Genomic DNA, 21,863 nt, shown 5'->3' with positions numbered 1-21,863 from the left:
TTTTAGGTCTTTTCCAACCTTGGTGATTCTATGATTCTATGATTCTACGATAAGGTGCGTTGCTGCCTGCAGCAGGAGCAGTTCACACCGACCCAAACGTAGAGCAGAAGTGTAAAGCATAAGGATGAGAAAGGGAAAAACAAAAACAAATGAACAAAACATACCGACACACAGAGCAACCCAACCTCTCCTTAGCAGGACAAATGGCTGTAAAAGCAGATGGGAACCTCTAAGAAGGTCCACCAACAGGTAAGCGACAGAGCCTTTGTCAAAGCAGTGACACTGGCTTGTCACATGTGAACACAAGCTCACAAATGTTTGCCTAATTTTAGAATAACTATTTCTTTTTTAAACACACCAAACCCAAAAACGAGCAACTGAAGTGGAACATGTGGTGTTCAGCTCTAACCGCAAAGGAAACAACACATCTGCTACGTATTCTCACTTGGATTTAACCCTCACCACTTTTAATGAGATGTAAAAGCAAAGAAACGTCAAGCAAAGCATTTATGAGAATCAACCACCTCACTGTTTCCTGCACTCCTTTGTATCACTTATCTTTGTTTTTGAATAAAAACACCACTTTCATATACCATATTTCAAAGCAAAACTTGTGCTATACTTTACACCCTCTCACACAGTTAAGAGACAGAAACAATCACAATACTGATAGTTCATCTCCAAGAATGAACTGTTTGAAAGCCAAATAAAAGCAAAACAATATTTCAACTGCTGTAGCACCATTTCCAGTGGTTAAGTTTAAACAGTGGTATGTTTAGGTCCCTAAGAACTAGACACGAGGTCTGGGGCATCCAATCTCATCCGCCTATGGACATTGTACAAATACAATTTACTAGCAGTTTATTACTTCAGCTTACTAGCAGCTAACTCAGGGCCAAGACAGAAGCAGATGCACAGAAGTGGAAAACATCAGCCTAATTAAAGTCTTAAGTAAGTAACTACAGTATTTCTAAACCACTGGCTGAGCTGAACAGTGCTGGTATTCCCTTCTTCCAGCTTTCACAGGACATAGCCACAACACCATATGCAAGGAGAGATGTGATCTGGACTGACAGGCAGCAAAGCATCTGCCATGTAAAACAAGGAGGTTTAAAAGAAGTCAGCCTAATGCAGTTTTGAAACACAGCTGAAGAAAAACACCAGTGGCATGGGATGCAAAGGGATGATTAAGCAGCTCTCCAAGGAAAGAACAAAAAATGACCTCACCAACTTTGTAGTGTACACAGCCTTCCAGGTCACCCACAGACACCCAGCCTTGTCGCTTCTCCACCTCTGGATCATTGCGCAGAATCTTATTTCTCAGCCATGACAGGTAATACACTCTCAACTTATTCTTCTTCCCTGGGGTTTGAAAATAAACACATAAAATGAATAAAGACATAACGACTCAATGAGGCACAAAATCTCCTCCGCATTAAAAAAAGAACAACAAACAAAGCACCTGGAGTTTTGTGACCTGAGTACAGCAGTTTGTCGTGCCCTGCCATGGTGAGAGAAGAGCCCAGCAGAACAAAAGAAAAGCCTGGTGTCAGTAGGATCCTGAGTTTTCGGCCCTCAGGAGCAAACTGGTATACAAGTAATGCCATAGCATGTGGCACATGTGCACCTGTGACTCACACTTCATGTAAGATTTTAATATCTGACTAAAATCCTTCCCCCAGGCCAAAGAAGAGGTCTCTGTAGACACATGTATTATCAGAGATAATCACATTGCCTGGCACTGGCTCTCTGATGTGAAGGAAGGAATACAGACATGACATGGGTATTTTGAATCAGTAACAAAGTTCTAATTAACTGACAATCTTCTTTACAGGTAACTGTTCTCCTTTGGATGACTTTCAGGGTGAGAATTACTTTGTCATCTTTTATCTCAGTCCTTCTATTGCTTTGGTTTGTAAGTAAGATCAACAGCAGTCTGGGATCGCAGGTCAGTCTAGAGAACCACGTCACAAGTCACTGAAATGGCCATGCAGGACAAACAGCTCTCACCATCACCTACTGCAGTGAGCCTGGCCTGTAGAAAAGTGGCAGCCATCCCCTGTTGGACTTCTGGCTTTGTTCTGTACTCTTTTAAGGCTGCTCTCAACTGGAGGCAATAAAGGCCTAGGTACTTTGCAGGGCTAAGTCCGAGCTCTCCACCAGGCTGAAGGTGCTACTCCCTTTACTGTTACCAATGCTTTCACAGTATCTACCACTCTTCTGTTAGTGTTCACACATTGCACTGGCCACAGAAGGAGGTTATTTAATTACATTCTAACAGAACTGCACTTAGATGTTTGCAAACATGTGAAAGGACTAATAGACTATAACTTGTTGAGAACCAGTTCATTTTAAGAAGATGAAACACTACGTAACCTCCCAGAAACCATTTTACACATTAAACAGGTAATGAAATATCCCAGAGACTCGTGCGAATCTGAAATGAGAATGTAAGTATTAAAAATTCAAGAGAGTTTTCCTATTAACACGAATAACTATCTTGTGATTTTCCGTAAGAGGAAATTCCTCAACCTAGTTTATAACCTAGTTCTTCTCTAATTGCTTCCAACCCCAACGTAGGTCAGATACTTTTAGACACGGAACCAACCCGATATAGTAATTAGCACATTGAGTCCTTCCAGAACATCCATTTGCTGGAATCTTCTCCTTGTAATCAGTGAATAAACTCTTCCTTGCCCACTTCTGTCCAGAAGCCACAATCCGTTTTCTGTCCCCACCAGTAGATTTACTCCTGTTGATACAGAAAAAAACACTGCCTAGATCACCCACTGATTCAGAAACCAAGTGTTAATTGTTTTTCAGAATTGATTTTTACTTAGTCCTCTTAATGGTAGCTTAATATTTCTCCCTTGCTCTGTGAATGACCTCCTAGAAAAATGAAAGGAAAAAAAAACCAGTCTCACCATTACGATTTTTACCCAGTAGAACATTTACATGCCCATGTTATCTGAAGCATGAGCAGTTCCACTGAAATCAATATTGATTTAAAAATAAATTATAACATATTAAAAAAATACAACTCAACTGGACTTCTCGGCACTGTAAGAGAGTCTAGCACCATTCTATTGCCAACACAGGAGGTCTAAGTGAAGGATCTAAGGATTTCTTCCAATTTCAAAAATCATACAATCCTTCTTTCCCCCAAACACAAATTGCAGGAGGAGGGCTAGACTCGTTGGAAGAAAGATGAGCAGAATATCTGTTTGAAAATTGTTTTTTGCAAGAATGCTTTCATATGCTTAATTAAAGGAATGAATCTATCTGAAATTCAATTGCTCCCAGGGAAGTGAAGGCTCCAGTGGGTTGCTAACATCAGAGGATGCACCCTGTACAACTGCTTCACACGGCAGCCATTCCTAATCAGCAGGTTCTAAAGAAATGACACACATTTCCTGCTGTAGCAAGCAAGCTTCTCCATTGGCTGTGCTTTGATGAGTACCCGATACTCTTCAACCTCAATGCACAGTCATTTACAGACCACGTTACATAAATCTGTTCCTAATTTAAAATCTTGGACTGCAAACCTACACTATGCAAAACTCGTGAAGCTATGAACTCGACATCTACATTTCTGCTGCATAATGTTTCACCTCCTTCATTTTCCATTCTGGAGTCAAAGTGATGACGAGTGGAAGTCTGGGTGAGACCTATAGAATGCATCTGTTCTTCACAGGTAGACAGATGGCTGAAACAACTTGAGAGCTTAGCCACAGGGAGAGTGGGAGTAGGTCAACAGTTGCTGAAAAATGATCTGACTACACTGATCTTGGTTTCATGCTATGTTGTGTTGGCCCTGTAAAAATGGACATTTAGCAAGGTTCTAAGTCCTGACTGTAGAAACCAGTGAAGTCAGGCTTTCGGGAAGGCTGATGCCAGACCTGCTTCAGTCTGCGGCGGTTAAAATTTGGAGAAGTTCTTGGAATCCCTGGTTTGGATAACTTCCACTGGTGAGGCTGCATGATTAGCTGTACTGACATGCAGATAAGACAGTATCATGAGCCTTTTTTTGCTTCACGCTACCAAAACATTTGCAACTTCTGGCTCTTCCAGCAAACACACTTTCGGTTTGGTGCTTGATCAAAACATTTTCTCATTCTGATGCACAAAATTCCTTGCAACTGAAACTCATCTGTTTGCCATCTCCCATCAGGAACGCAGCGCCATCTGAGTGATGCAGGCATGTTCTCAGTGAGCTGTGCTAGGATTTTCTGACAGGGAAGGTGCAAAACAACTGTGAAATCTAACTGGTATATACCTCCAGCCACTCCTGCTGCTGCCTTCCCTCTACACACCTGCCCAAGCACTTCTGAGCTTACCCCACAAAGCAGCACAAAGGACCTCTGAGTTGAACTTCTTCTTGTATTTACGAATTTCTGGACTGTCGCTCTGTGGGCGGATATTTGTTGGGTTAACATTGACAACAGAACCCTTCCTTGCATTCTCTCTCCTGACAGGCTCGGGTTTTGCACTCGATGCTGGAAAAGAAGACATGTGGAATCATAAAAAATGCAAATGTTTGGCTACATCCCACATTTGACCTGTTCATGGCAGAATGAAACAAATCCAGAGAGGTAAGAAAACAATTTGGGGAGCATTACATAACCAGAGAGAAGACCACACATACGGAAAACTCGTACATTCCTGAGCGAGTGAGGTGGAGCAGAGCAAGCCACATCTGGGAGAAGGGCAGAAGCAAGACACTGAAATTCATAGTAATGTGGAGTGTGAGTTTCTGTAGGTGTTATTAACAGTTTTACTGTTGCCAAGCAATCATGTTCTTCCCACCCTTCACTCCATTTCCCTCCCCTCAAAAAAACAAAGTCAGGAAGGAGATTTTGTAAAGCATACTCACAAGAACTACAGGGAGGTCCTACCGGACTGGTAGGAGGGGTGATTGGCAGAAGTCGAGGATCTATGAATGACGTGAAGGATGTTGTAGATGATGTGCTGCTCTTTGAAGGTGTACTTTCAGTGGATGGGGTCTGCAATGAAACACAAGAGCTGCTTCAGGAAGATGTCACTAGGGAGCAGACCACACACAGCAATGCAGGTGCCTCTGAGGCTCAGATGAAATGGCACGTGACATAAGTAGATGTGATGAGCGTGCTTAGAGCAGTGGATAAATGGCACAAATCAAGTGACAAGAGGAGGCCTGGGCTGGGAGTTCTGTCAGCATTTTGATCTGGCACGGCACTGCAACGAAGTAACTGGTCCCCAAAAGAACCTCCACACACATTTATCACTCCCTGTTGTCTCATCTGCAAAAGGGAGCTGCTTAAACCTCTGTGCAGCAAAGAGCAAGCTGTTGCCTCAGATAAGACAGCCCAGGGTGTGCATCATGACAGAGCTGTGAACTGCTTCCAGTGCCACACATCTGCCCAGCAGAGTGCTCACAGAGACAATATCAGTATCAGAGCTCTTCTCAAGGCATGCTGCTCTGGTCTGTGCCTTGTGCAGTCACCTGACACTGGGATGGAAAGCAACCCACAGACATGGCATGGCTGTGCTACTCATGTAGGCAGGGTGTATGGGAACTGTTGAGTCACAGCCTGAACCCCTGATTGATCACCTGAGGCAAGGACTGGGTCAGCTGTGGGAGCACAGGTGAAAGCAATTCAGATGTGTGACCTCCTAGGCCCCATTTCCACCACGATAATCTTTCTTACTGTAAGATACCATCCTAATGGTGCTACTCTTCCAACTGTACATTTGTTAACTGTACACAGGGAAGGGAGCACAGGGTACAGTGCTAGCTTGTGGAAAGGGGGAAAGTGGAAAAAGGGACAAAAACGCTGAAAGCAAAGGTTGGTGTGGAAATCAGGATTTCCTATCGGTCCCCTAACCAAAACTCTTAAAGAAAAGAAGGGTTGTGGTGACAATATCGCTGTAGAAAGATACAGGAGAGATAAATGTAAATGGCACTCAACGACTCCTGTGGGCCAGAGGGAAATGGTGGCACAATTCGTTCATTCTATAAATGTATCTCATACCTTACTCAGAGATTTGTTCTGAGGTTCCTGGTTAGTCAGTGGCACTTTTGGTGGGTTCACGGCAGCGTTTGAAATTTGGCTTTGCTGGAGGAGATCTGGCAGGAGATAGTTCTGGTTGTTTATGCTCCAGAGGCCTTCTTGGGTGCTTGAAATTTGTTTCCCTAAAACCTGATCCTGCACATGAGAAAACACAGGTGAAGTCCACATTTGGTACTCTTTGACTGCTCTGTGCACCTCCTGTCAATCAGGACAACAAATAATGAGAATAGGAGTGCTCAGCATGATGCACTGGGCAAACACAAACCCTACAGAAGGATTTAATAGGGGGTAATATAAAAGCATGTGGCAAACACCTGAGATAAGAATATTGGTTTCCAGTTCTGAATTGCTCCACAAACACCAGTCATTTACTTTACCTCAAGGAAAGAACTTCATCCTCAGAGACACCTGACACAGATCAAATGGCTTGTCTTAGCATCACAGACTTGACCTCTACTGTGGTCAAAAGTAGGTACTTCTCAGCTCAGGATCTGTGTGTAGTTTACAGTAAAGATCTTTATCATTATTATTCGCTTTACTGCTACTCTACTTACTGAATCTGGAGACCTTATTTTGGAGTGACCACATTTAGTAGGATCCAGTACCAGCATTTCCAGTACAAGCAGTTTGTGTACCGTGGCACTCCTTGAAGGACCCCAGTAGCTTCAAGGAAATACTATGCAGGCTGTGAGGCAGTGCTCAATCACTATCCCTACTAAAACTGGAACACTGCAAGTTTCTGGGAAAGCATGACCAGAAGCTTTGAGAAGAAAAAAGATGGGATTTGTAAAATCAGCAGTGTCCCAAATGGGTGAGGCAGTGCACAGCAACCTACCCCTGTCTGTGGAAGGTCAGAGTACCTAAACACCACTGGCACTGGAACACAGTGAGAGGAGCAAAGTGCTACGAAAGAAAGCACCATCAAACTCAATCAGCTTCTGGCTGGCTGAATCCAGGGCACATCTGTCCACTGCACTGACTGACAAAAAACCTACTGAAATCAGCTCAGCTTTTTTGAATGTTGGCCAGTATGTTAAAAAAATAGTACATAACTCTGAATGAAAGACATTTGCCTTTTAAAAGCCAACTAATCGACTAGAAGTATAATTGATGGTGTCAGCATTTTTACGTTTTAATTCTCATATTTTCCTGTTGCTTTTTTAAATATATGTCAGTATTTGAGTTCAGGGTATCAAACCAGTACGGTGCTTTTAAATTCAGCTCTGAGTCAGGTTCAGCTGAACTGAGACAAACCTCAGTTTGAATCACTTGGGAAGGATGGTACACCCAAATCACTTCACAGTGGGCCAGGAAAAGGGATGCTGGAGACTTGTGGTGGCTGTGGTTGGGGACACAGAGGTGGGAGGAATGGACAGGATGCTCCAGGAAAATCACAGAATGGCTTAGGACCTTAAGGATCGTCTAAATCCAACTCTTGTCAACTTGTGTCTTGGTCAGGTGGCAGGCAGTAGATCTCAGCCACCAGTTGTCTGTTATTGGTCTGGTCCCTAATATTAATCCACGAGTTCTCAACCTGGTTATGGCTGTTTCTCAGAGGCAGCTTTTCACAATCAATATATATGTTAACATAGAGGGCGACTTCTCCACCCCTCCTATCTATCTGTCCTTCCAGGGTCATTTCCCCCAGGCCCACTGGAAAACATGACCTCTCCACTCTACTCCATCCTTCTTCACTCTCAACCTGAGTCTCTTTCACTTCACCTTCAAGAAGCCTATGCCCAGCACCCAGGAGGAGGAGGAAAAGTTGGGCTGTTTCTGCCATGAGAAAACATAGGGAAGCTGAAGCTGAGAAGTCAGGGAAGAGCTCTGGCACTGCACAAGGGAGTTGGAGATGGCCTGGGGCTGGTAATGTTTTTCCTTCATCCCCACACAGATGAAGATGGAGGTTTGGTGAGAGGAAAAATATTAAATGCAGTACAACCTTTCCCATCATGCGACTACTCTGAAATGATAATCAGGATTATTCTCATCTCTAGTACAGAACAATAAGCATTAAAATTAGTGGGTTAGGCTAATATCAGGTTTGAGGAAGATGAACAGCATGGGCTGCTAAGATCCTGGCTCAGCATGGTGCCCTGTTTATAATTTCTTCTCCAAAGCAGGGCCCTTCCTCCTTGAGGACAATGGGATGCTGGTGAAGTGGAACTCCTTCTCCAGCCTGGATGGATTTCACTCTGATCTGAAGCTTTCCTGCACCAAAGGTGCAGGAAACAACTTTTCCTTCCTAGCTCTGTTGCAGCTCACACAAGCAGCTCTGTGGAAAATACCAGTTTCATGGCAATTTACTTTCCCTATCTGTGAAATGAGAATACACCCAGAAATATGTGGGAAATGCTCTGAGGTTGAGATCAAATCTTATTACTGTAATTTTTTTTTTTCAACCACAAAGAACAGTGTTTTGCTTTGTCTGTCTTCATCTTTCCTGCACCATTTATCATGGGAAAATTCACATAACTTAAGGTCTCTGCTACAAACTACAGACAGGAAAAAAACTAAACATGGCATATGAGAGGATGTGTATTTTTGCTAAGCCTATGGGGAGGGATGAAGGGTTTTTCCCCCTTTTCAGCAGTATTTTAAGAAGAGGTACTTCTCTTTAAATTGGGATAAAGAAGGCCCAGATTTTCACTAACAGCAACAAAGCACACTGGCTGTCATCAACAGTATTGCTTTCTGCAACCTACCCAGCACCTTTCACAAAACATGTTGACATCAGAAACTATGACCAGGTCAATAACAAGGACAAATAAAGAGGCACAATTTTGTACTGAGATGTAAGTGTGTTTGTAGGAAGCACAAAATCTGAAGCGGTACACAATTTTTCAAGGCTCATAGCTATAATTTAAAATGACAGAGTAGGATTTCAGAGCAAAAGTGCTGCCAAGGAGAAATGGATGCCGTGCTTATCACATACATTAACGATGTGACTCTCCTCACACTGCACCCACCCATTACAAATGGCCAAATTACCTTCTGTTCTGCGACGGTGCTTTGGGGTTTCAGTTCAATCCCATCTGGTACTGCCGTCCTTGAGAAATCTGCCACTCTGCTGCTCAGCAGTTGCCTGGTAACAAACTCCAATTAATGAACAGAACTTCGGGGAAAAACAAAAGAAAAAAAGAAAAGCAAAACAGAAATGACACACACACACACAGTGATAAAACAAATGCACAAAACCCTTCCGTATATACAAGTTCAAAACTCGAGCTACCTTGCTCTCTGAAAACCCAGCACTGGTCACACACGGGGCAAGCACTGCCAGAGCCTGCTGCCTCTGCTTCACTCTGCATCCCCACTGCACAGGGAAAGGAGCAGGAGCACAGAGACAGAATGGGGGCCACAAGCCCATGGAGTCCAGTACCTTCCACAGCAACCAGAAGCAGGTACTGATAGAATAGAAACAGTGAGACCACAGCGAGCACCTCCTGTGACACGCTCTGCGCATGCAGTGTATCTGTGTTCAAAGCTTTTTCACCCAGGTGGAAAAGCCTCAAAGCCTCTGGCCATGCCTCTGTGCTTTTCCATCCCACAGCTTATTCATTCCACTTATTAATGTACATTCCTTTATTTATTTATCACGGTGATGCATTGAAGTGCAGTAGGTTTCTGCCCAGCACAGTAGCAGAGAAGGTTTGGTGAGAGAGCTGCTGTCCAAGACAAACGTGAAGGAGTAGGAGAGTCATTTGTTTTGTTTTGTTTTTCTTATGGGAGTTGTAAACATTTGCATAGGGAGCATAAGAGGAACGGCAGCACGTGGAGTAGGATCAAGGATGGGCCTGATCCTAAACAACCTCCATCTCCCATTTGTTGGTGGGACGAAGTACTTACCTGGAAAGCACACATCTGCAGCCACCTTATTTACATTTGGCAGTGTACAAAGAGCAGCAGAAGAAACTGAACTATACAAAATGAACCACAGGAAAAGTGTTTTTAAGGCGGATGGTGTGAAAGCTGCAGGCATTGGAGAAGAACTCTTGGAAGAGTGGGAGAAATGAGTGCTAATGTAGAATACCTGCTACACAGGCAGGTAGGATGCTGGCTCACTGATACCTGTCTTACATCAGAACACTCGTGTGGATGTGGAGGAGTTCAGTGTCATCTCATTGCCATGTCTCAGTCAAAGCCCCCACAGAAACACTCCTACACAATTCTAAGGGCTTCAGCCCTGGTGGCATGCACTGCTGAACATAGTAAGAAAAACAAAAAGGTTTTGACCTGATCACGACAGTGAGACCTTTGTCTAGAATAGAGGAAGTTTCAGTGCTGGCTGCTGTTTTCATTTTGACTACTACCCTTTTTGTTTTTCACTTTGTAGCAATCAGGATAAATTTCCCAAACTATCTTTCAATGTAAACGATGCTCAGCTGAGGTGAAAGGACTTGGAGCTGGATTGGGCTGGTCTGGGGAAGTGGTAGAGTCACTGTCCTTGGAGGTGCTCCAGAAAAGTGGAGATGTGGTATGAGGGGACATGGTTTAGTGGGGAAATATTGGTGGTAGGTGGATGGTTGGACTGAATGATCTTGAAGGCCTTTTTCAACCTTGGTGATTCTATGATTCTATGTCTTTGCTAATAGGCAAGACTGTACTTCAGTTTGACTGCAGTTCTTGTGGTGACTCTTTGCATAGAAGGTAAACCTGGCAGGGATCAGCCTGCTGACCCCATTTCTTTAAGGGACTGCAAAGAAGAGATGCAAAAAACACATGCAGATTTCCAAAGGCAGCAAGACACCTTCAAATCATTACTGCATACAGGGATATAAAAACCAAACACTTATGCAGCAGAAGTCGTTGCTGCAAGGCAAATCTATATTTTTATGTATCTTTCTAAGGTCTAGGATGAGTTCTATGACCTACAGTGAATAAAACTTTTCATGAAGCAGTAAAAAAGTGGTTAAGAAGAGGAGCAGTAAGAAAATAAGGCATTGTAACAAAAATACAGATTTTTCAGGTGTCCTGCAATATTTCTTCTCCTTCCTCATTCCTCAGTTTTGAAAATGCACTTCAGAAAGGCAAATCAGGAGCAACACGTGGGTGCAAAAACTCTGCCTTCTTCAGAGCAGTTCAGTGGTGAGGTCTGGTGTCAGGCCAATGCTGCAGCTTGCCAACAGCACTACAGATCTGTGCATCTCCTCCAGAAGGATGACAAAACTGCATGTGCAATTATGTCCCATCCTAGAGAGCTCTCTGGGGCAGCAATGCACTTTGAAGTAAATCCTAGAACTCTTTAAACTGAAGTCCCTTTGCAAGGAAATTAGAAATTCTGTTCATTAATACAAAAAAAGTAATTGTGTGTGCTGTTCTAGACAGTAGGATTGACTGACTGGTCACCTTGGTCTAGCAAGAGATTTACAGTCCATTATTTCACAGCAGAATATATATTTTGCATGACAGGTAAAACACCACAAGATGTCAGTCACAAAATTGTCAAGAGAAACTGGAAAACTAGAAACAGTTCATGTGAGATCAGCTGGGTGGAAGCCACAGCATACATACGATAACTGCAGCCATTGCACAGAATAACATAAAAAACACAGCAGATTTTACAGCAGCCCTCTTTATAAGTAGTCCAGGTGAAATTATCAGCTTTTTGGTGGTAATTATTTCCACTGGAGTGAACAGGGTCTGAATAAAAGGATCACGCTTGCCTTGCTTTTTGTCCTGCAATCTGTATTTAGCACGAAGGTATATGATTTTCCCTTTTTTCTTTAAAAAATCCATTTAAATGTAGATCAATGTGAAGTAATCTCCAAAGAAGCATTGCCTATTGATACTCAGTTAAAACGAGACATCTCCTCATTGTCCCAGGGCAGCAAGTCATCAAAGCTTATTACATTGCACACATTTGACGGAGGAAACATTTACCCTCGGGAGTTCACTACAGGGAGATTAAACTACTTAATTACAGCTGACAGAAGTGACTGATAGCAACTTCAGAGGGGAGGTATTTACGCATGCCAACTTTTTCCAGTTATTTTTAAGCGTGTAATAAAAAGGAAGAAAGAGAAGATAAATGACACCAACCTGGCGTGGTTCGTGTCGTCTTCGTCACTGCTGCTGGCTTCGTCACTTGACGAGGAATAGTCTGCTGCTTTCAGGAACAAATTGGCACTGTCCTTCCCCTTGGCAAAGGAACATGGGCTCTGAATAGAGAAAACCTAGATCAGTTTTTCTCAAGCAAGAACACATCACTAAACAGCACATGCAAGATCGTACTGTCCCGGCAAATTTAGCTGTAATAATTCCCACACCAAAAGCTTTCTTCAGATGCTGATGCTTTTCTTGGTCTATCACTACCGTGTTATTTCACACAGGAGAATGTTCTAAGCTTGTACGGCTTGCAATGCAGCCCCCTCCCCTGCCCTGCTCCATTGTGGCAGCGGCCAGAGTGAATCCATCGCTCAGCATTGACCAACCAGTGGTGGGCTGTTAACCCTACCTGGGCTGAAACCAGGACAAGGAGAGGGCAGAGAGCAGTGCTAACTCAAGTTACAGCAGGTGCTGTGATAAAGGGATTTGAGACTAAGTTTCAAGATTACAAAAAAATCACCATTTTCTGGCGTATGTGCGACTCCATTTTCAGACAGCATAAATACACCACCTGCACATTTCCAAATGGAAAGGACAGAGCTGCCATCAGACAATCAACTCAAAAATCTGATCACGTCTCTCTGTCAGACTTTCATAAGCCCTGTCTTAGCAAAGAGAAACAGCCCTCGCTTCACAGTCCTGCTTTATTCACATCATTGCTTTTTGGCACTCTGTACATCTGTGAACAGCCGTTTCCAAGGATGAAGCACAGGAAAAACGAAATTTAACCAAAATTCTCTTATGAGCACCTTGTGACCTCACTAAAATTGGAACCACAACCATCAAACCAGAGCAATCCATTAGTTTCACAAAAGCAAGGTCAAATATCCCACTATTTTCATGGTCTTGTCACTCTCCTTTTTTATGTTTTCACAACAAATATCAAAAATTAAAATGTTTTTAGCCATGTAGTATGTTTTATGAGGCCTGCTCCAAAGTCACGCCTCCTATGTCATGATGTTGCCCCACACCAGAGGCGGATGTTGGTAGGAAGGCAGTAGGCAGCTCACACCAACAGAAGAGCTGTCTGCCTAAGTGTGCCCTTAGTCAAAACCAAGAGTAAATCAGAAAAAGCAGTTACACAAGAACCTACTGCCATCTGGCCCGGATGAGAAACTTGTTCAGGCTTCTTATGCAGCTGCAAGTGGTTCTGTGACAAAGCATTCTCTCCCTTGGCAGGTCCTGGATTCCCTGAAAAGAAACCACCTCTCATAAATGTGTGTGAAGAAGAGAGTGAGAGAAAGGATCCGTAAGACAAGCGTATGGAGTTATCACCCAAGGCAGGCAAGACTATCTGCTAACAAACTTTTTTTTCCTCTTTTTTTCTGTTTGTTGCAGAGTGAAGCCTTTTTGTGTTTCCTGGTGGTTCTGGATGCCACAGTGCTATAAATCGGTACAGGTCCAGATTCATGCTGCACAAGTAGGACAAACAGAACGAAACTGTGGCAGCACTCTCACTGCATACCAACAGCATTTCTATAGACTAGAAGAAGGCTTAGAAGGGCAAAGGGTGAAGGCACACAAATGCCTTCCTCTGATCCCTGCACTGAGGGGCAGCTCATCACACAGCAGCAGCTGCACACATCCTCACGCTGAGGTGCCACCAGCTGCATCCCCGTGCCTGCAGACAGAGGCTAAAGCCCAGGGTTTGGGGCAAACAGCTGCACTGAACTCCCCTCTTCTCAACACATATCGGGCTAAAAGCAGAAGAGGATTCACCGCTTCCCACAGCAGCACATGGAGAGCCCTGCTTCCCCTACACATCTTGGACTCAAGGCTCCCACTTCCACTCAGCCCCATGGAGAAGTGGGCAGTGAGAGCCTGCACCCATGCAGCACCTCGTGACACCGCCGAGGTCAGGCCCTGGTGAAGGGGAAGCTGTGGCATTGCTCTTCCCCCCAGGTGCAGCACCGTGCCTGCATGGCCTCTGAACACCCACGTAATGGAGGCAGGAGGAGCCAAGGCTCCTGCATGTGCTGCTGCCATCTGAGGAGGGGTTCCTGCAAGTGATCAAGTGAAACTTCCCTTTCAGTACCCCAACAGAGCTATGTGGGAAGAGAGAACACAGCCCTGGAGGGATGCTGCCTTCTGCACGCAAATCATGAGACAAGAGAAGAGCAGGAGGGCAGATGAGCCCCTGCCCTCCCAGTGGGACACACGTGCCTCGTTCAGCAGTTTCTTCCAAGGCCATTCCACTGCTACCGACAGGACTCCTTCCCAGACTGGAAGAGAAAATCCAGGCTCCCACAAATTAAGATTGGTATTTGGTAATTTAGCTAGTTTTATCACGGCAGCTTCATGCATTTGTGCATTTTGCAAAGCTTTTAAAATTCAGAATTCCTTATTGGTCAATGAGTACCTAAGCAACTCAGAGGCAATATTAAAGTATTTATAGGCCTTTCCTGCACATTTCACTGTCCCTGTGGGTTTGGGAAAGCAACAAACTCTGGAACACCATATGCCAGAACTGGCTGTAATTTCATGACACTTAAGAACCCAAGGAGACAGTTTAAACCACAAGGGAGGTTTACTATTCTTTCCAAGGCTAGTGAGGTTTTCATTTACCCATGCCAAAATAGCACAGGAGTTACACATCATGCAGACGCTGCAAAGTTGAGCTGGGCTGCTGCTCATTGCTCATCATCATGCTATTATTCAAACATAAAATGACATAAGAGCAAAAAGAAACAAACCCCAAGCAGTTTAAACTGTGCTCCAGTTTTCAGTTGAAGCAACGCTTCCTACCCTGTATGGTTAGGGAAAGCAAAATTGGCTTGGTTGTGTAAATTTAATAAATAAGCAATTTGTTCTGCATTTATCAAGGGTTTGCAAATTAACAATGTGAGCCTCAGTTTAAAAATAAATGACCTCAGCAACTCGCTGCTGTGGTTTCAGAACATTTTTAGCATCCACCCTGCCTTGAACTGGGCGTGATTCCCCATGTCACCCATGTGCATCAACCCGGATGCAAAGTACTCTAAAATACAGTTTTGCAAAGAGCTACACAAGAAATTGTCCTACAGCTGACCCACAGAAAAGGCATCAGAGGAATAGCAATGGAGGAACAAAGCTTTCCATTTCTGTTTCACGTCTCCCTCTGCCCCAGTTTCAGCTCAGGATTCAGGAACCAGAGCCTGTACCACAAAAAATCTGTACAACCATCAGCAAACCCTGTGCCTTCTTCCATTGCTACCACTGATATTGAGATATCTTACAATGCTGCACCGTGCTTACACTGGATGAGGTTATCTCCACCTTTTAACTTCCTGTGCCTTTTTTTTCAGTTCCACTTTCTTTCTGCAGATTAGAGGAAGAATGTTCCACAAGATGCTGAAAGGAGAGTCTTGTGCTTCCTAAGGCTTCTATCAGGCAGCACAATGTTGAAGTGCAGAAATATAGGTGTGCAACAACTGCTCATCTGTATCATCTTAGTAGTGGGCAATGCAAAAAATGGCAATGGGTGAGCATTAGCACTGAATTAGATCTGTGTATCTGCAAGGTCAGCTCTGTTAGTTTCAGTAGTGTCAGTATGTACAAGAGAACTATTTTTTTCCACTTCTTAATTGAAGTTAACTAAGTTCTTTTTTTGTATGCAAATATGTTTGTAGTCACTTATTGACTCCAAAAAATTTGAGGTGGTATTTATATTTATATCACCTCATTTACACAAACAAACCAATCCACAAAAGCATAACACCCAGCACTCCAGAGAAGCCCATTTTATGTGAAGGAACTTTGCTTGTTTTGACTGACGAACCATTGACTTGGGAATCACCTGAGGTGGGTCGGCTGTTCTGATGAGATGCCATTTCCCATGGTGTGCTGCCAGCAGTGCTGCTGCTGCTGTTGACCTTCAGAGCCTGTCCCCCAGGGGACAGCTGATGGCTGTTACTGAACAGAGAAACAGACAGAATGTCAGGCTATTTGTATTCAGGAACACAACCAAAACGTAGCTCCTAGGCCATGGAACCAGGTTCTCTGCTGTCAATGTATGATAAAGTACTTTCTATACAAAAACTGCTTCCTTGGTGCTCTAGGCAGGGCCACCCAGTAGCCAGACAAGATGGAGGGGGCAAGTTCCCTCTGGGAATCTGGGAGAATGCAGTGCCCCAAGCCACTGTTAAATACCCTACTCCATGTAATTCTCCCTTGGCCTCTACAGATCAGCCTCTCTCCTAATTCCAAATCTCATGGTTTTCACAAATAGTGAAACCTGCTCCACCCCCCTCCTGCAGGATACATCATCACCTACTTACCAGTGGAATAAGGAATGCATAAGGCAGTAAAACAAGCTGCCAAACTTGCAAATCAAAAGTGAGGCATACCCAACAACTCCAGGCTGAGAAGCCCCTCACTCGTAGCACTGTGTCTTACCTACATGTTTCTTTTCTGTTTTGCCTCCTATAATTTTTAAGCAGAATCTATTACAGGTTTGGCTTCACTTGAAGTTTATTTCAGGTGATGTTTCTGACTTTGGCTCATCAGAAGTAACCATTCCAAAGCACTGCACATTACTTGGTTATGTCAGCTGAAACTTCCACCCTTCCAGATCTCTCCAATGCCAGTCCCTCAAGTTTTCCCTGGTCAGCCATCCTGTGGCAGCTGCCCTATGCTGCTGAGCTCTCTTCCTCCCTGGTTCTTTCTCCCGGGATGTAGAGTGCACTCACCTGATGGGCATGCTGCCAGAATATTCAAGATACATCTACAGACAGCATATGTGCCTGCATAAGCTACTATCGAGCAGGTCAAGGCTGCACCCACCAGCTGTAACTACAGTGCCTAGATAGGGAGCTGGGGACAGGGCCACCCTTAGCAAAGTATCCAGGCACAGAATTCCTCCAAAACAACAGTGCAGGTGCAAATGTGCCACAGAGCATCTGCAAAAGCATCCTGACCAAGCCACCAGCAGCACCACTCCCGCCACCCCCAGGTGCCAACAGGCAGGCATCTCACAGAATCTGCATTCTCAGCAGTCACTTTCCCTGACGGGAAGGAAAAGTAAAACATTATCAGATGATAAGCAGCTGCTAAATGGCTGCACTACAGAACTGGCAAACGGATGAAGAACTTGTGTAGAAACCACTCTGTCAATCTGAGCAGGCTGAAACAAATGAAACAACTCATGGCATGATGCAGAGCAGCCTTTATATATTAGAAATATTGCTTTCCATTAGAGAACAAAATTGCCTTATGAGAAAAGGAGGAGATCTACAACAGGTTTGTTTGTCTTTAAATCGGGTCCATCTGTCATTAAAAGGAAGCTTGCTCAGATGCTTCTGTCAGGTTCAATATCAGGGAGTTTGAATAGTTCAGTGGGCAAACTGACACAAAAGGTAAAATAACTGTAACTGTCATCAAATAAGGCACGAACCCATGTTAGTTTTACTATTACTGAGTTTATCCCTTTGGTTTTAAATAAATTGGCTACAGTTTTCCTATTGGCAATAAATCAGCATTAGTGTAAGTATCAAATTCTTCGGAGCTTACCTTGAATGGCTTCTCTGTTGGCCAGGTTGATCCCTGCTGTAAAATTTGGAGGTTGTCCTTTCTGGAACCTTAAGGATTTAATCAAGTATTTTAGTGCCACTGATGGACTCAATTAATAATCTTAATATTTAACTCCATCAATACAGAAATGAGACTAACCAACACAAAAGAACAGTGCTTCAGTGGGACCTGTAGAGCTGTCTTTCATATAAACCTGGAAGGTGCAAACTAGCAGCAGGTCCTTCCAATTTGCACTGCAATCTGTCAGGGTGCAGCCTGTGAGTAGTTTGCACCTTTCCCTGGAGTCAGCACTATTCTTGGTCAATATTTAAAGCAGACAGGAAAACACATCTGCAGTCACTTAATGCAGCTTTTTGTAGGTGGTGGATTACCCTGCATTGCTATCTAACTGTGCATATCAAAAGGGGTGTGGAAAGTGGGGAGGAGAAAAAGGACATGCATACATCCCACCTGCAAAGTATTAGAAAGAATACATACATGCATGCACATACACACATCCCAGACAAACACCCCTGTTTATAGGAATTGTTTAAAAAAAAAAAAAAAACAAGAACCAAAAAACTTTCACCTGAATTGTATATATTAATGTGCTTTTCTGAAACAAACCAGTGTGCACAGAAATGGAAGTAAATCCTTACCTACAGAGTCTTCTTTTTAGATTAGTGAGACCCAATTACTGTACAAGCGATGGGATTCATGAAGTGAAGCACATGGGTAGCACAGAGTGCAGGGGAACTGAGCTGAGTGCTATCAGCTGTGCACGGGGCTGAACACCTGAGTTCTACACACCTTTGGGGGCTGTTCTCCACTCTGACTCCCACTCCAGAATACGTCATCCTGTCCAAGGCCGACCAGTGTGGTCACCATGTCTGACAGCGAGCTGCTGTGGTACACATCTCTACTGGCCTGGAAATTGTCACACTTAAAACAAACAAAAAATTGAATTGCACTTCTCCATTCTGTACAACACGTCCCAGTGCCAACAGTTATCGATGAGATCTAACTTTTAGTAAATGCATAACAAGCACTGTGATTCGATACAGCCCTACTCACCTTGTTTGGTGCAAAGTTATTCATTTACAGCTGGTTAGGCACAAACATTTCAAGGTGAAGGGCCCAATATATTAAAAACATCTGTGCAGTACATGCATCTTGTGCTGTTTTACCTGTGGAGGAGCTAACACGTCATTGGCGATGCACAGAGAACCGTTTAACCGAGTGACACAAAAATTACAGCTATGCAGACTTCAGCCTTTCTACAGTCAGTAGACAAACTGCCAAGTGGAAGTGCTTCCAACTCTCCAGCAGTTACAGGGTGCCCTGGTTCCCCTCCGTAACAGATGTACAAGTGTCCAAAAGGAAGAAAACTTGAGACTGCACTAAGAAAGAAATCAGAAACTGCCCACACTACACCTCATGCAACAGCAGGACTAGGGGAAATGGATCCAAGTTGAAGGAGGGAAGATTTAGGTTGGATGTTAGGGGGAAGTTCTTTACAAGGAGAGTGGTTAGGCCCTGGAACGGGCTGCCCAGGGAGGTTGTGGATGCCCCGTCCTTGGACGTGTTCAAGGCCAGGTTGGATGGGGTCCTGGGCAACCTGATCTGAATGTGTGTGTTTGGTGGCCCTGCTAGGCAGGGGGGTTGGAACTACATGATCCTTGAGGTCCCTTCCAACCCGGGTGATTCTGTGATTCTGTAACATCCGGGTGCCCCCACTGAGATCACCTTTGTTTAAAAGCTGCCTTCAGTGCTATCAGGTTGGGTAACAGAATAGCAAATGCCCTAATTTGGGTGAAGGGAGGAGCAAATGTGGCGTTCGTTCCAATGGAACAGAAGGTAAGCAGCGTACACTCGATCTAAAATACTCCAGAGTTGTTTGGCTAACTTTCTGTATTAAAATAAATAAATAAGGAAAGTTCCCTTGAATTCAACACATTAATAATCTATCACCTGCGAGTCTTCCAAAGGGGAAGAAAGGAAAAGAGCTAAAAATGTCAACTGAATGCACTGATCCTCCCTGAAATGAGAAATCTTCTTGGACACAAGACTGAGGCAGAAAACATGGAAATGGAGTGAGATGGGTCCATCCGGTGGGACTACAATGCCAGAACCAAAGGAATGTGACAGAAATAGACAGGCAGCAGAGCAGTGCCTGAAGCCATGCCACGCGGTGCTTCCCCTTGGCATGCAAAGAGGGAGCAGGGATCCCCATGGACCCCCCCAGCTCGGCTGACCCAGCTCTGCACACCAGCACGGGAGCCCCTGGCCTCAGATGCACTGCACACCAGCAGCCTTGCAGCCCCCAGGACAAAGAAAGAGGCCGGAAATTTTTGTCTGCATCCAAGTTTAAATGCATGAGAATTAGTTCCCCGGTATGAAGCTCACTTTTAAGAGAAGTTATTCATGCTATTAAAAAACAGCACAGAGTAACAGAACCATAATGTGAAATACGAACTCCCCGTGACTCTAAAACCATTTAAATACTAAAATTCTAAAATTCTAACACTCTTTCAAGATGTCAAATAACCATTCAAATGTTCCGTCACAACCTTTGAGTCCAGCAAGGACAAATCAGCTGCAGAAAGACACTTCTGAGGAGTTTGCCTGGTTAAATATTCAGGTGCTTCTGCTGCCTTTTGGGGATAACACGTTCTGTGGGCTTTCTTTAAAGAAAACAGCTTTTTCAGCAGTTACAACATCTCATAATCCATGTCCTTGCATTTTGTCAAAATCCTCTTTTTTGTCCGACATGATTGTCACTAATAATAGTTTTTAGTTAACCAGAATTATTTTAACAGCAAAGTGTTCCCCTGAAGTGACTCATCTTAGGGGCAGGAACAGCATTTATAGCAAGTATATTATTATCAGAATATAGGAAGATTTTTTTCCTGGCCAGTTTTTCAACAAGATACTTAAATTTCTTCCTAAATTCCAGCTTTGGAGTCCTGCAGCGTACCAGAAAACTGTTCCTGCTTATAAGTGGGGATGAGCTTTGCTGAATCACAATTTAAGTGACCGAGAAACTCTAAAACACAAATATTCCCTCTGCAGATGGTACCCACGTACCTTCTTTGGCAGGGACAGTCCAGTTCCCCAGCTCCATGTAAAACTGAGACAGGCTGCCTGTTTCTGGGATGATTTTCTAGGCTGGACGGGGCTGTGAGCAACCTGGTCTGGAGGGAGGCATCCCTGCCTACAGCAGGGGGCAGGAACTGAATGATCTTAAAGGTCCCTTCCAACCCAAACCATTCTATGATTCTGTAGGACTTAAAAGATCGTACGACTCCAAAGCAAAGTGAAAATGTCTCAGATAACAACATTACCTACCAGGTGCCTTCAAACCACAAAGGCACACCTCACAGAGCTAAGGCAAAAGACCGACTGCTTCCTAACAACCACAAGGCTATGCAGGACCACAGACCAATTAGATCAAGAAGATTTAGGAACAAGACATTTTAAAAAGAAAGTCTATGCTCTCTTTTTTGGGGGACATCCAAGTGATGAATTTGAGTTGAATCTTCATGTGGGAGTAGGCATGTGCAACTGCTGTTACAGAACAGCATAAGGAAAAAGATTGCATTAAACTTATGAATAGATCTGGGATACTGCATCAGTCAATGACCTAATGCACAGCTAATTATTCTAATACCATTAGCTTTCTTGTTCTATTTTTGCTGCATTACTCCAGACAGTAGAGAACTAGATAGCAAATCCTACAGGACGAACAAAAGAGACGATTAAAAAAAGGAGTTCCTTTCAGATGTGGGCTAAATCTCTCCTCTACTCAGACACTGGGAGACGCTGGGCAGACAGACAGACACAGTGACTCTATTCACAGCCTGTGAATCCCACGGGCTGCCCAGAATGGCTCATCTCACTGCCAGAAAGCCCCACTGCCCACCGTGCTGCAGCTCACCAGAGGCAGAACTGGTACAAAGCAATGGAAATGGGATATTCTGAGCTGGGAATATCTCACATTTCCCTCACCAGACAGAGTACAAGACACTGAGAAATCATGCTTGCTGTCTCTCAGGAACTGCGTTAAGATTTCCAGTGAGATTGCTGCGAGAGAGGCTTGGGGACCTGGGAGGTGCCATACAATCTTATAGGATGGGATCATTTAGAATAAGAAGTCTTCTTGCCTGAGCAGAGCAGTGATGACAGATGATTGCTTCCTCTCAAACATGGCTGAAAGTT

At 44.0% G+C, this 21,863-nt stretch overlaps 1 protein-coding gene across 1 annotated transcript in view; it reads right to left on the bottom strand.

The window, feature by feature from the left end:
* Window positions 1-1,105: 1,105 nt before the first annotated feature.
* The window catches only part of NRK (Nik related kinase), a 79,042-nt gene continuing 58,284 nt past the window's right edge, over window positions 1,106-21,863 (bottom strand). Inside the window, exons 16-26 of the mRNA XM_042825056.1 lie at window positions 18,456-18,587; window positions 17,646-17,713; window positions 15,934-16,049; window positions 13,252-13,349; window positions 12,093-12,211; window positions 9,042-9,135; window positions 6,012-6,185; window positions 4,874-5,003; window positions 4,338-4,496; window positions 2,609-2,752; window positions 1,106-1,362 (exon numbers count right to left, since the gene is read on the bottom strand). Coding sequence (XP_042680990.1) covers window positions 1,121-1,362; window positions 2,609-2,752; window positions 4,338-4,496; window positions 4,874-5,003; window positions 6,012-6,185; window positions 9,042-9,135; window positions 12,093-12,211; window positions 13,252-13,349; window positions 15,934-16,049; window positions 17,646-17,713; window positions 18,456-18,587 — 1,476 coding nt within the window. The 3' untranslated portion in view covers window positions 1,106-1,120. The remainder of the gene's footprint in view (window positions 1,363-2,608; window positions 2,753-4,337; window positions 4,497-4,873; window positions 5,004-6,011; window positions 6,186-9,041; window positions 9,136-12,092; window positions 12,212-13,251; window positions 13,350-15,933; window positions 16,050-17,645; window positions 17,714-18,455; window positions 18,588-21,863) is intronic.

This window comes from Centrocercus urophasianus, unplaced genomic scaffold (genome assembly GCF_019232065.1).
Source record: "Centrocercus urophasianus isolate 14NV4802_14NV808 unplaced genomic scaffold, USGS_Curo_1.0 seq_24, whole genome shotgun sequence".
NCBI lineage: Eukaryota > Metazoa > Chordata > Aves > Galliformes > Phasianidae > Centrocercus > Centrocercus urophasianus.
This window is presented reverse-complemented; position numbering and strand designations above follow the sequence as displayed.